General features: G+C 44.5%; 1 protein-coding gene across 6 annotated transcripts in view; it reads left to right on the top strand.

The window, feature by feature from the left end:
* Positions 1-14,705, top strand: part of ATXN7L1 (ataxin 7 like 1) — a 136,268-nt gene that overhangs the window by 44,891 nt on the left and 76,672 nt on the right. For 3 of the 6 annotated variants that reach the window (XM_075599684.1, XM_075599683.1, XM_075599682.1), the window contains exons 3-4: positions 1,332-1,397; positions 13,895-13,999. In XM_075599684.1, coding sequence (XP_075455799.1) covers positions 1,332-1,397; positions 13,895-13,999 — 171 coding nt within the window. The remainder of the gene's footprint in view (positions 1-1,331; positions 1,398-13,894; positions 14,000-14,705) is intronic. The other 3 variants (XM_075599686.1, XM_075599685.1, XM_075599687.1) reach the window with 1 other exon arrangement.

Raw genomic sequence — 14,705 nt, 5'->3', positions numbered from 1 at the left:
TTGATCCAGAGCAGGTGAAAATTGACAAAAGCCTCATTCAGGTCCAAAAAAAACTAATTGGATAACCTTTTGCCATTTTGTTTTTCTCCTGCAAACATGTCAATAACAGAAGCTCGATTTTAAAAGTCGTCCTTTTCTTTTTGGACACCTGGATATTTTTCTCCGGTAGGAGTAGACAGGAAATGTAAAGGTTTTTAACTAAGTTCTTCCCGTTTTAATGACAGATTTGAAGAAGCGTGTTTGTGTGTCTGTTCCTGTGCTACAGAACAGCCGATCCGCTGATAGGATGAAGCCTTTTGTACGATAGAAAGTAATGTAAACTGATGGGCAAGGTTGTTTTTATAAACGTCCATTTTTATTAATAAAATGGGGGGGGAAAACCCTGCGCTGGCGGCGGCAGCTCTTGTTTATGTAGAATTTGGAAAGGAATAACGAGGGAGCTGCTGTATAGTTCAGAATTATCATATGTCCTTAGTATTTTAATCCATTCGCTGCCAAAATTGCTTTGTAAAAACTGCAGGCAATATATATATATTGTGTGTGTGTGTGTGTGTGTGTGTGTGTGTGTGTGTGTGTGTGTGTATGAATAACTGTTTTCGTTATTTATTTTGCAATGCAATTGGCTTGATTTGGTGACCCGGTCTCATAAGAGACCACTGCCCTTCGAACTTTCCTCAAGACCCCCCCAACAGGTCAGGTTTTAAGGATATCCCAGCTTCAGCACAGGTGGCTCAATCAGTCACTCAGTGTTCGAGCGAACCACTGGTTGAGCCACCTGTGCTGAAGTTGGGACTGATTGAGCCACCTGTGCTGAAGCTGGGATATCCTTAGCTGACCTGTTGGGGGGGGAGGGGGTATTGAGGACTGGAGTTGAGCACCATTGTCTTAGGCGGGGAGTCATTGCAGCGGGATATCGCCCTGGATCTGGCATGAACGGCCATTGCCTTGAATTGCAGTTGCCGCCAGATTGTGCATAATATCCCACATCCCACATCCCGCTTTGACGACTCCCGTCCTAAAAGTGACCATCAGGAGATCTTCTGCTGATGTGTACCTCGGACTGGGCAACCGGGCGCCGATCACGACAGTCTGCAGACATGGTCGAAATGCGTGTACCTTTTATTCATTCATTGGCCCTTTTTATCTCCTGACCGTGTTGGCAGATAGGTGGTGAATATATATACCTCCTGGTGTTAAGACCATGGAGGTCTTTCTCATGAAGACCTCATAACCTCTTCCCCCCTTCAGTTGACCATCTCGGCGGTAAAAAGCTTCTGCAGCCATCACAAGGCACTGACGCTCCTTCTACTCTTCTTCCTTTCTGGTCGTAGCTGCTGCTTTCCAAGAGCCACAGTTGCCATCAGTCCTGAAGACGTGGAAATCGTTTGCCAGTCCAGGTATGGGACATGGGCCCCCAGCTTGTCCGCTCTGGTGCTGTACCTGGAACCAGTAGTTGAAGGGCCCTGAAATGTGTAGTGATTTTGTTCCTGTGTACAAGAAATTCTAAACCTATAAAACACTGGGGCAATGTTTTATGGACCTAGATAGTGAAAAGTTTACAATACTAGCGGAATTACCCAGCGTTGCCGGGAGGGAGGGGGGTGTCCAAAGTAGGGAGAGTTCAAAATATATATATTTTATTTTTTTTTACATTTCTAAAGATAGTTTAGCTAAAACATGCTAAACATTGCCGATCTAAAAACTTATACTATTAAAATAAAAACAAACTAACCCTAACTGTATCCTAACCAATTGCGTGCTATGAAGTCAAGAATATCATTGAGAATGGCAAGAAATCCGCAGGAAGACTACGCTGGAGCTAAAGCTCTGTATTCACATGCTTTTGTTTCGTTCGTACTGTTCGCAGTAAGTACGAAGCGTGAGGCATTTAGCTAAAATCACGAGAGAAAAAAACGCTTTAGAACCGGAACCGAAAGTATTGAACTGGTTCTTTGTGGACTGATTGGCTCTCCTTTAAATATGTACCTACATTCCACATTTGAAGTTAATCAAACAATTCCCTGAGGAGCTAGAGTAAAAAAAAAAAAAAAAAGCAAGTTTCCGCGAACATTTCTTCTGTGGTTACCCGAAGCTATGGGTCAAACATATGAAAACCCCGCCTAGGCGCTTCCTTTTGATCCTATTAGATAGCATGCCACGTTTGGTGGCTCTAGGATTAAGCGTGTGGATTTGTATAACCGGACAAACGAACTTTCTGAATTATAGTATAGAATATGTATTCTCTATAAACAGAAACGGAAGAGAGACTTTTTAACATACGTGCCTTGTCCTTGAAAAGGACAGTGTAACAGGAGTTGTTTCAATAATAAAAGTATCTGTACTCCAGTCTCCCTAGTAGCATCGTACCGTGATCACTGCATGAAACGACACAAGGACGAAAATAAAGACTCGAGCAGCAGTTCCTCTGTTTACGGTGTTTAGGATAGCAAGCCCTAAGTGGCGACTATGCCGGGTATCCACTATGTACTAAGGTTTTAGCCAACTGCTCGTGATGTGCCATTAATTGTACTTTCTGTGCTTGCTGAGGAGGTGTTTTAGCCAGAGTTTGTATATCTGTTGAAGAAATCCGCATGTATAAGTTACTGATACAGGTTAGCCAGGGCATCGTAACTCCTAATGCAGTCCTCATCCGTTTGAGTATCTTAATCTAATGCTTAAAGGTCTGCATGTGCTGTTCAGATGACGTAAGGCATTGCTAGGAAACCTGTATAGATTACATGGAATTTACTTCACCGCCCCGTGCAATCAAAGTTCTGTATTCCAGACTCCATGTTTACGGTAATCTCTTCACGGCCAGAGGGGCTTTGCAGATACATTTTTGTTTTAACAATCATTAGGATTTCTAGTTACTTAACGAGTGTATGGGGATCCGTCTGTTAATAGCCTGACGAGCGCCTTCTTGCAAAGTTTGCGTATGGAAACCAGAGCAAATAGGAGTGTTAAACAGACTTGTATGCAATGCAGTGAGACAGTATGAGGGGTCCCAGGGCATTCCCACACGTGTTTGATTTGTTAGTAGAATTCATTGATGTAGTTATACTATATATTGCAATAAATGTCCTTCGTATTTTATCTACTGTACTCTCTGCCAGTAAAAGTAGTAAGATGTCCAGTTGTCACCCAATTGAAAGCCACGATGTCGTCTACCTATAAGCTCGCTGGTTTTTTATTCTTGTCCGAGAGATTTACCTGCACCTTGCAGGATCCCACAGCTGGGAAGCCTTGGATCTAATACAGTGAGAATAAATCGGGGGGGTTGTAGGGCAGGGGTGACCAAAAGTTTTGCGTCGGGAGCCCCCCTTTTCATCCGTGATATTAGTCGCCTCCCCCCCCCCCCCCCGGACCCTCCCTGCCAGATGTAATCCAAATCACATGGGGGAAAAAAACTTTATTCATCGGTATACAATATAAATGTGAATACAAATATGTAAAAAATACTCGCGCCCCTCCTCGTCTCGCGCCCCTCCTCGTCTCGTCTCGCACCCCTCCTCCTCTCTCGCGCCCCTCCTCGTCTCGTCTCGCACCCCTCCTCCTCTCTCGCGCCCCTCCTCGTCTCGCGCCCCTCCTCGTCTCGCCTCGTGCCCCTCCTCCTCTCGTCTCGCGCCCCTCCTCCTCTCGTCTCGCGCCCCTCCTCCTCTCGTCTCGCACCCCTCCTCCTCTCCTCTTGCGCCCCTCCTCCTCTCCTCTCGTGCCCCTCCTCCTCTCCTCTCGTGCCCCTCCTCCTCTCCTCTCGTGCCCCTCCTCCTCTCCTCTCGCGCCCCTCCTCCTCTTGCACCCCTCCTCCTCTCCTTTCACACCCCTCCTCCTCTCCTCTAGCACCCCTCCTCCTCTCCTCTCGCACCCCTCCTCCTCTCCTCTCGCGCCCCTCCTACTCTCCTCTCGCACCCCTCCTTCTCTCACCCTCACTCCTCGTCCCCTCTCCACCCCCTAACCCTCCTCTCACCTCCTTAACAAAGCCTACCTTGCTTCGGTGGAGGAGGACCGTGGGAGTTGAGCAGGGCGTCGGGAGAAGAGGACAGAGCGGCAGAGAAGTTGGATGCGGGGAGGATCGCGCAGTGGCAGGCACCGGAAGTTGGTGAAGACTTCTGGGTCGGACCGCTGGGGCGCGCTCCTCCCCAGCCATCCTCTGCCTACCTGCTTCGCTCTTGCCGTCCAGCTCCTCTGCAGCCCTGCTCCCCTCCGGCGATCCTCCATCCTCTTCTCCCGCTGCCGTCCTCCTCTGCCACCGCCCTGCTCCACTGCTGCGGTCATCCTCTCCTGCCGCCTGCCTCTGCTGCTGCCGCTCTGCTCGGTACCTCCCTGGTGTAGGGTGTTGCAGTTTCAAAACAAATTCCATTAATCCTTAAAGAAGCAATCCAAGGTTGCCTTTTTTTAATTTAATTTATTTTTTTACATTTTTTACACACAGGTTTGAAGCAGGGGGTCTCCGGAGCTGGAGCCCATTCATTGCAGCTCTGGGAACCCCCCTGTTTCCTGAGATATTTACCTCCGTGGGGGGTGCTGTTATCTCCTGCTAGTTTAAAGCTTCTGCGTCACGTTGGCCAATAAGAAGCACCCGTCATGACTTCCTATCGGCCTGCAGGAAGCTTTGAAACTCTGCCATTACGTGAACCCCAGCTAGTGAACCAGAGCGGCTACTGGCACCCTCTAAGAAGGTAAATATCTCCGGAAGCAGGGCGTCCCCGGATTTCAAATGAATGTGGTTCAGCTCCGGAGACCCCCTGCTTCAATCCTATGTAAAAAAAAAAGGGGGGGGGGGGGGGAAACGGCTTGGATTCGCCGCTTTAAAGCAAACATTTGATTTTGGTGTCTCCATGATGGAGGGATTTTTTACCCACCACAGCTTAAATGTGTCTGGTTTGGAAACGCCAGGATGTAAATCTCGCGGCTTCTGTCCGTCACACGTTTGGCCATACTGCAGGGAGCGGTGTTACACCGTCCCCGTCCCCAAACTCCGCACGAGACGAGGCGAATGGGATAGAAAAATATGGTTGCTCTGTGATTGCCCTGTAATGACCCCATCTGCTGCTGATCTTGTGCAACATATATGAGCTGGTCTCTAGGCGAGCTGAACCTTTTTTTGCCCCTTTATAACTGTAATGGACACGTTACTGCGTTTAATGGGGAAAATGCAAATAACAACAATGATGCAGGGTACTTGGCCGCGGCCTCTCTGGCACGCAAAGGGTTAACAGACGACTAACCCCATCTGTGCATCGCTGGGCATTTAACAACAACGTTCTTTTAGTCCTTTTTTTCTTTTTTAAGTGGCAGATGTCAAAATTGTTATATTGATATCTAGTAACAAAGGACAAAGAGGGAGTAGGGGGGTACGATACCTTTTATTGGGCCAACAGGTAGTTGATATGTTACGAGCTTTCAAACCTCAGGGTTACCCACTGCAAGACCCCAAGAGGGTCGAAAGCTCGTAACCTATCAACTACTTGTTGGCCCAATAAAAGGTATCGTACCCCCCTACTCCCTGTCCCTCCTGTGTTACTACATGGAAGAAAGGACCAGCACGGCCACCTACCCTCCTTTGCCTATATTTCTATCTCTGAACCGCTGCCCTTCCTCCCTTCCTGTTAGCCAAGCTTGCAGGGCAGCACATACCTATGCAAATTGCCTTCATTTGCATTAGAAGTAGGCTAAGCACATGCAAATGAAATGCGTGCATATGCAGTGGGAACTCTGGCCTGCTGGTGACTCTTCAGGCCTGAAGTGCTCACCCCCTGTCTAGAACACTGCAGAATTGGCTCCCATAGATAGCACTGACACAAAAGCTGCTTCTTGTAAGGGTTTTGTTGTGATGCAGAAACCTCTCTCGGCAAGTGCCTGGCTTTTGTATCATTGTTTTTTTTGGCAGTGTGATCCTTTTGAAAGCACTTGATATGAGCGATTTTGTATGTATATCTCTGCACTGAGGACTGTTACATGAATTCACCGTTTCTGTACATTGAGATGTCCATATTCTGTATTGGCATGAGATCTACTCTGCTAAAATAATTGAAAGTAGGTATTCGTGCATAGTGGTTAGTTGTTCGTTGGTTTATGCATATACTGTACTGCAATTAAAACCGCAGTGCAAATAATCAGTCCATGGAAATACTGGTTATAGTTGGGTCGGAGTTCCCTCTCCTACACTCTGTGTCCCTTTAACCTTTATTGAGGCGCCTCATGATTTCCAGAATGATTCAATATAGCATTATATGATATAAAATGCTGCTCGTAATCGTCATACTTTTAAGCTGTTTGCGACAGCTCCTGGTTTAAACCGTTGAAGCCAGGGGACCCATGATGTAGTGCAGGGGTGGCCATCTGCAGTCCTCAAGGGCCACCAACAGGTCAGGTTCTCAGCACATCCCTGCTTCAGCACAGGTGGCTCAATCTGATTGAGCCACCTGTGCTGAAGCAGGGATGTCCTGAGAACCTGACCTGTTGGTGGCCCTTGAGTACTGCAGATGGCCACGCATGGTGTAGGGTGAAATGGACAATTTTGATTATTTTTTGGGAATCCCTCATCCCGCCACTTGCAGCAGGGACTCTGAGGAGGGGGATCATTCTTTATCTTCTTCCCTCCACCGCAGTGATAACAGTCCAGCGTATGCACGCCTTCTCCCTGTCACTGAATTAATGATTTTTATTGATTTATAAATGTTTTACCAGGAATTAATACATTGAGAGTATTACATTAGGGAAGGGGACAGGTAATTAACATGCCGATTCAACAAACCATACCACTTTCAACACTGATTTGAAAATAATTCTGATTTATTTACCATCAGGTACCAGCAAGACTTAAGTATTGAACATGTAATTGTCATGAGTTCACCTTTTAATGGTGCATTCCCACCCCAAATCTACTTGGAGCTAAAACACATGGTAGAGTGGCCAATTTAAAGTACTACAATAAAATATTTTACAGGAAGAAGAAAAAAAGTGATCTGCTGACATATAAACCGTTGTAGTTCTAGGATGGCCACTGTATCAGAGTACTCTGTGGAATGCTGTTTGTTCTCTCCCAGAATCCTATTTGCTCATCACTCCTTATTGGCTCTCCCACCCATGTGAGGACAGTGACATCATTATACTGAACGTGCTTCCATCTGCCATGTTGTGATATCCCAGGCAGCAGTGAATTTCAGAGGCCGTTTCTTCCACATAGGTCAAGGGGAGTTTAGGTGGCGTCTGCAGGAATATGAGGGTCTGACCTTGCAAAAGGCACGAAAAACAAACAAATTGAGCAGTTGGGGCAAAAATAAAAAAAATTTTTAAAAATTAAAAAAAAAGGGAGAGAAACGTGAAGTGAAAAATGCTCAATTTTCATCCAATTTCCCTTACGGGGCGTAAGGGAAATTGGATGAAAATTGAGCATTTTTCACTTCACGTTTCTCTCCCTTTTTTTTTAATTTTTAAAAAATTTTTTTATAGTAACAAATCGGAGAGCTGTTTGCATTTACCCAAGTAAAAAAGACCATCTTGATGTAATGTACCTTTTAGTATTTTTAGGAATTTTGTATTTCTTGACCTCCTCATGCGATCAGTGAATTTTATTCTGCCGAGCTCGAGAAACCATGAATAACCATCTGTCTGACACGGGATAATTCAGCATCCAGCCTGCAGCTGACAAGTGTGTCAGGTAGAGGCTGTCAGCCTAAGGGGACCCGTTGGATGGAGTCTACTCGGAGAAAGCAAGGTTTATATCTTTCAAGGCTAGGAAGATAAATCTTTATCAATCCTAATAGCTAACAATATAACTTATCACACAAACACCCACTCGCAGATAAAGGAGTTTTAAGCAGCGTTGCACCAATGTAGCAATACAACACCCACTGCTGTGCATGGATTCAGTTGTACTGGTTAAGTCCTCCACCTGTATATAGTATTTGTATGTGTGTGTTAATATATTACAACATTGTGAAAAGTGTTTGCAATATGATGCTGAAGTTATGCTATGTAATTGTCACTAATTAATGCTGTTGAACAAAATAAGGATTTCATGGGCATTTACACACAAAATAAGAATTGAATAGACGTTACATATTCTAAAACAATATTTTCACATTAAAACTCACGACTTCAGTATTTGGTTAGAAATCACTTTGCCTTCAACACATTGCATCTTCTAGCCATTGAATTAGTCACGTTTTGCAGTTCCTGAGGTGATTGTAATATACCACCAGCCCTGGATAATTGCTTCCATGAATTTTCTCTTGTGGCTGAGGTTATTTCATTTTCCAAGATGTACAGTATGTACAGCGTGTATTATAGTGTATGTCTTTATTTATATAGCGCCATTAATGTACATGACCATAAACAGCAGTAATACACATGACAATCATATAAATAACAAATAATACAAATAACACATAAAGGGGAGAAGTGCTTCAGACATAAAAGTAGCATTTAGGAAGTCCCTGCTCCGAAGAGCTTACAATATAATTGGTGGTAGGAAGAACGTACAAAGACAATAGGAGGGCGTTCTGGTAAGTGCGTCTGCAAGGGGCTAAGGTTTATGTATGAGGTGTAAATTATCAGCCATGGAGCTACTCGTATGCTTCCTTAATCAGGTGTGTTTTAAGGTGAGATCTAAAGGTGGATAGAGAGGGTGCTAGTCTGATTTATTGAGGGGAAGGTCATTCCAGAGGTGTGGGGCAGTAGGTGAGAAGGGTTTAAGGCTTTAGATACAAAGGGGGTAGAGAGAAGACATACCTGAGTAGAACGCAAGAGTCAGGATGGTGTATAGCGCGAAATTAAGGCTGAGATGTAAGGAGGAGCAGAAGAATGTAAAGCCTTAAAAGTGAGGAGTAGAATTGAGTGTGAGATGCGGGATTTGATCGGAAGCTAGGAGAGGGATTTCAGGAGGGGAGACGCCGAGACAGATTTAGGAAACAGTAGAGTGATTCCGGCAGCAGCGTTTTGTATAGATTGTAGGGGAGATAGGTGAGAGGCAGGAAGTCCGGACAGCAGGAGGTTACAGTAATCGAGACGGGAGAGAATGAGGGTCTGTCAGAGTTTTTGCAGTCGAGCAACAGAGGAAAGGGCGTATCTTTGTAATATTGCGGAGGAAAAAAAGACAGGTTTTTTTAGCTACCTTTTGAATGTGAGAGAGGAGTATGTGACCCCTAGGCAGCGTGCTTGTGCTACGGGGTTAATGATGGTACTTCCAACAGTAATGTGGAAGGAGGTAGTAGGCCAGGTTTTGGGAGGAACTATGAGGAACTCTGTTTTCCCATGTTAAGTTTAAGTCGGCGGAGGGCCATCCAGGATGACATAAGATGGTATCCATGTACTTGTTGGCTGTCAGTCACATCAACAACATGTATCCAGCCAACACCATGCCTTGCCATGCAGCCCCAGATCAATGTTTTTATGGCCTTTATGTGTATGATACAGTGCAGTCATCAAATTTGTTGTGAACCATAGTAATATTTCTCAATACTTAATTTTTCTATACGTAAAATTAAGTATTGAGAAATATTACTATAGTTCACAACAAATTTGATGACTGCACTGTATCCTACACATAAAGGCCATAAAAACATTGAATTCTAGTGTTTCTGTAATGTCCAGTATGTGAACCTTTTAGATTCAGGACCAGGCACCACCCAATGATTTCAACTAAGCATTTCCGGTAACTGCTGGTCAGTCTCTCACATCGGTTTTGAGGAGTTTTGGCACATTCCCCCTTTCAGAACTGCTTCAACTCTGTGACATTTGAGGGCTTCCTTGCATCGACAGCTCGTTTCAGGTTCGGCCACAACATTTCGATGGGGTTTAGGCCCGGAATTTGACCAGGCCGTGCTAAAATACAGAATTTCTTCTTTTGCAGCCATTTTTTTGTAGATCTGTTAGTATGGTTAGGATCATTGTCTTGCTGCATGACGCACTTTTGCTTCGGCTCACGGACAGATGGCCTGACATTCTCCTCTAGACCATTCTGATATAATGCAGAATTCATGGTTGTGTCAATGATGGAAAGCCGTACAGGTCCTTTGGCAGCAAAACAGCCTCAAACATCACACTCACACCACCAGGACTTGAATGTTGGGATGAGGTTCTTTTGTTCGAACGCTGTGTTTGGTTTTCACCAAACATAACGTTTCTTATTGAGGCCAAAAAGTTCTCCCTTTGACACGTATGTCCAGAGAACATGGTTACAGAAGTCTTGTGGATAATCTGTGCTCTTTGGCGAACTTCAGACAGACAGCAATGTTCTTTTTATAGAGCAGTGGTTTCCTCCTGGCTATCCTTCCATGAACACCATTCTTGTTCAGTTTTTTTCTGATAGTTGAGTCATGAACACTCACATCAACCACGGCGAGAGGGGCCTGCAGATCCTTGAATGTTACTCTGGGGTTCTTTGTGACTTCCTGGAGGATTTGATGGTTTGTTCTTAGAGAGATTTTGGTAGGACGACCGCTACTGGGTGGAGTGACTGTGGTCTTGAACTTTCTCCATTTGTCTGAGAGTGGGTTGGTGGAGCCCCAAATCCTTAGAAATGGTTCTGTAACTCTTTCTAGACTGATGAGAATGAATAACTGCTTTTCTGAGGTCCTCAGAGATTTCTTTTGATCAAAGCATGACGTGTTTCCACACAACTGTATGGTGAAGACCAAACTCACAAAGTTTTTGATCTTTATATAGGGTGATGCCTCCCAAACTCACCCCTGAAGATCTATCAAATTATTTAAAGACCCAATACTAAGTATCCGCTTCAATTTCGCTGATAAAACCAGGGTTTCACTTGCTTTTTCACATACTCTGACTCGTGATTACTCATTGTTTGTCTAATTCATATATCATTTTCTTTTAAAAAGACATGGAATTGGTTAATATAAAGCCTATTGGATATTAAAGAAAATATTGGCTTTGATTCAAGAAGGCTACCATGGAAAAACTATGGAATTTCCAAAATTTCAGTGAGGCCACAAACTTTTTCCTGCCACTGTATATACACATACATACACACGGCCGGCCTGGAGTTTGGTGGGACTCGGTGCCGGGGAACGCACGGGGCATCCTACCTTCTCCGACATCTCCTCCCGCGGTGTCATGGCAAAGTGTCACCATGTGACGTCATGGAGATGCGGAGCAGGAGGAAAAGCTTACAGCTCAGGAGAGAAGGTGAGAGGCACTTACAGAGGCTCCGCACTCTCCCTCGACAATCCGTTTAAATGTCGTCTGCAAGAGCGTGGGGCCTCTGTAAGTGCGGGGCTGCACCAATGGCACGGCCATCAAGCCGGCCCTGTAAAAGTGTGTGTGTGTGTGTGTGTGTATTACTAATCACCTGGGAGCTGTGTAGAAGCAATGAAATGTAGAACTTGGAAAACAGGACCGTCTCCAGTTTTATGAGATCATTAAATGTTATGCTCCTCTACGGGACAACATTTGGAAAGCATCATGAGGTTTGATACCTGTGGTGGAGACGCAATACCTCCGGGGGAAGTTTTTGAGCGATCAAATGACTTGGTTATATATAGAGGTCTAATCGTGTGGCTGAGAGCAGCAAGACAGTATGAAACCAGAGAAATAGCTCATGATCGGCAATTAAAAAAGGGTGCCAAAAATCTCCACAATTCCTGAATAATGTCAGAAAAAATGCTACATTCTTATTGTGCTTCTCTTTATGTAGTTCATTCTGTCTTTGTTCTTGTACTGTGTACCTATGTGCTCTGTGTGACTTATTTGTATAACCGTACAATGGATTACAAATATTAATCCAGTCTCTTGGTCATAATACTCTAATATTGTGGTGTTCTGTTATTTTACAGCTTTTAAAATTCTTTTTTTATTTCTCAAATCCCATATTTGCAGTTGAATAAAACATTTGCTGCACGTTACTAATACTCCTGTCTTGTCTCTGTATGGAGTAAGGGACGTAGTAGGGCAGGAGCACAGCCGAAGTCCATAGGCAGAAAAAATAAAACGATTCCAATGCAGACTCCAAATAAAGATATGTTTACTGTGTTAGCTCACAATATGCATGGGTGAATCGCACCTACGCGTTTCGTGCCAAGCACTTTATCAAGGTGTTGGCTCTATACGGAGTATTTCATATGTTCTAAAAGAAAGCTGAATGTAATTCTTACTGTTTGCGTTATCAGATAATTGGGGGTAAATTCATTAGAAGTCCAACATGAATATGACAGTCCTGTCCGTGTGGTTTTCAGCATTGTGGCCACTTGTCGTGGAGTGGGGGAGAAATTAAAACGTAGTACACATTTCGCATTAAGATTAATTAGTTGGTTTTTTTTTTTTTTGTTAATCTATTTACCGAGTTATTAAACGTGGGCATTCATGTTGTAGAACAGGGGTGTTCAACTCCAGTCCTCAAGCCTCCCCAACAGGTCAGCTTTTCTGGATATCCCTGCTTCAGCACAGGTGGCTCAATCAGTACCTGCTTCAGCACAGGTGGCTCAATCAGAGGCTCAGTCTTCGACTGAGCCACCTGTGCTGAAGCTGGGACATCCTGAAAACCTGATCTGTTTGGTGGGACGACTTGAGCGAAGTTGAGCACCCCTGTTGTAGAACATAAGCAGGGGAAACCAATAAGGCTGCGGTCCCGCTGTCTGCGCTGCACACCCGCCTGCCAGGCTGGCAGCCCGCGCAGCCGAGTTCCCCGGTCTGCAGTGACCTGCAGGGGAAAAGACGGGTGACGGGGGCGTGGCCATGACATCATCCAGCAGGTTCGCCCTCATTGGCTGAACCGGCGGGTGGCGAGGCCTATCACTCAGTCGCTAGTTCTACTCACAATTTTCATGTCTACCTGAAAAACTGGAGGTACAGCGCTGCGGCCGCCCCTCGCAGCGGGCCCAGCCCCATTGAGGGGCAGCTCTTGCCCCCGCTGCACCCGCCATAGCAGGCGCTGCTGCAGCCAGCGGGGACCAAGCCTAAATCTCTTCTGCAGGTTGAATTATTTGCATGAAAACAGTTATTTGTTGCCTTGAAGAATTGATGTATATCTATGCCTTTTTTTTTTATTTTGTGCACCAAAACTCATAGCAGGAATAAAAATGTTTTCTGAACACTGTGGCGTATGGCATGCCTACATAATAGTGTATTTATCACATTTTACATTACAATAAACACAAAGCCATTGGAAACACCAAATATGTATCTTTACATTGCAAAACTACAACTCTGCAACACTTCTTAACCTTTTGTTTGGTTTTAACATGGGAAGTCCGTTCATATGCACACACACATTTGTGTGTTTCCCAAAATGTTACCCTAACAAACTGGGGTGGAGACTTGAGCGTTATCTCACTCTTTCTCCTTCCCCATCAAACCTACTACTGGAGAGACATGCATTACAAGGCAATGTACACATGGCATTTTTTATTTCAGCAGTATGTGTGGTAACATTATTATTCCCTGTAGATGTCACATCTGAGCTTTTGAGACCACAAGAGTCTCCTCTTCCAAGTTCACACCCCTTCAAAAGACGAGGCGTGTAGTATAGAAAAGTCATGGGATTGATCATATCTTTCATATTGCTCCTAAAATGGATCACAACCAAAATAAGAGGTCTCTGTCCATAAGCAATAAGCATACCTCCGCACTGCACTCTGCAGACAGGGGGGCTCAACTTCCGTCCTGAAGCCCCCCCCCAACAGGTCAGGTTTTAAGGATATCTCAGCTTCTGCACTGATGTCTCAACCCAGTCCCAGCTTCAGCACAGGTATGCACAATCTGAGCCTCTGATTTAGCCACCTGTGCTGAAGCTGGGATATCCTTTAAACCTGGCCAGGTGGGAAGGGAGGGGCTTGTGGACAGGAGTTGAGCTCCCTTGGTTTATAATAGCGACTCATGAAAACAATGCTGGGTCTTACTGTGTAATAGACTGTTCATTCCTGTTCCTTTTCTACAGATATGCACTTATTCGGGCATTATCCAGCTCACGACGACTTCTATCTAGTGGTGTGTAACATCTGCAATCAGGTAGTCAAGCCCCAGGTTTTCCAGTCACATTGTGGTAAGTACAAGTCTTTGAACGCTGAGCGTAAGCACTTTCAGCCCCTCCAGGCTTTTGTGCGAAGTGTGAAAACCTTTTAATAAAATTAAACATCCTTGAAAGTAGTTCAGTGCTCATTTGGGGTTGAGTCTTAACGCCAATTACAGTACTAATTCAAGATGCTATGCCCTATAATTGTGTACTTCACCAAGTAAAACCCGTTTTGTAGACATTGGTTCAATGAATGTGCAACTCAAACATTCAAGGAACAAACGCAGGATGTAATGGTGTGTTTTTAAAACCTCTATTTTTAAATTTCTCGTCTCTTTCATGTATTCAAAGAACACATTTGTTACCGGACAGTCGTCGTGCAAACAATTGCAAGTTTCTTAAATGTTTTTAACATCTTCATTAGATGAAAAGTTAGCGGATACACAATTTTCAAAGTTAATTCCGTGGTTTTGGGGGTTTTTTTTTTGGTCTCGATAAGGTGCAAAAGGTAAATTCCCTTGACCCATCTAGTGTTAAAGTAATCTGTTCCAATATTTGAGGCATGATATTACATTTGATGGCGTTAACCATTTTGTTGAAATGATGCACTAACTCTAATTGATGATGCACTTTGCATTGATTTGTGCATTGTATAGCAATCCCAGTACACATTCCATTAGAATCACATTGGAGTTATGTGGACATTCTAATGGAACCATTAACACCGGGGATTCTC

Source organism: Ascaphus truei, chromosome 5 (genome assembly GCF_040206685.1).
Source record: "Ascaphus truei isolate aAscTru1 chromosome 5, aAscTru1.hap1, whole genome shotgun sequence".
NCBI lineage: Eukaryota > Metazoa > Chordata > Amphibia > Anura > Ascaphidae > Ascaphus > Ascaphus truei.
This window is presented reverse-complemented; position numbering and strand designations above follow the sequence as displayed.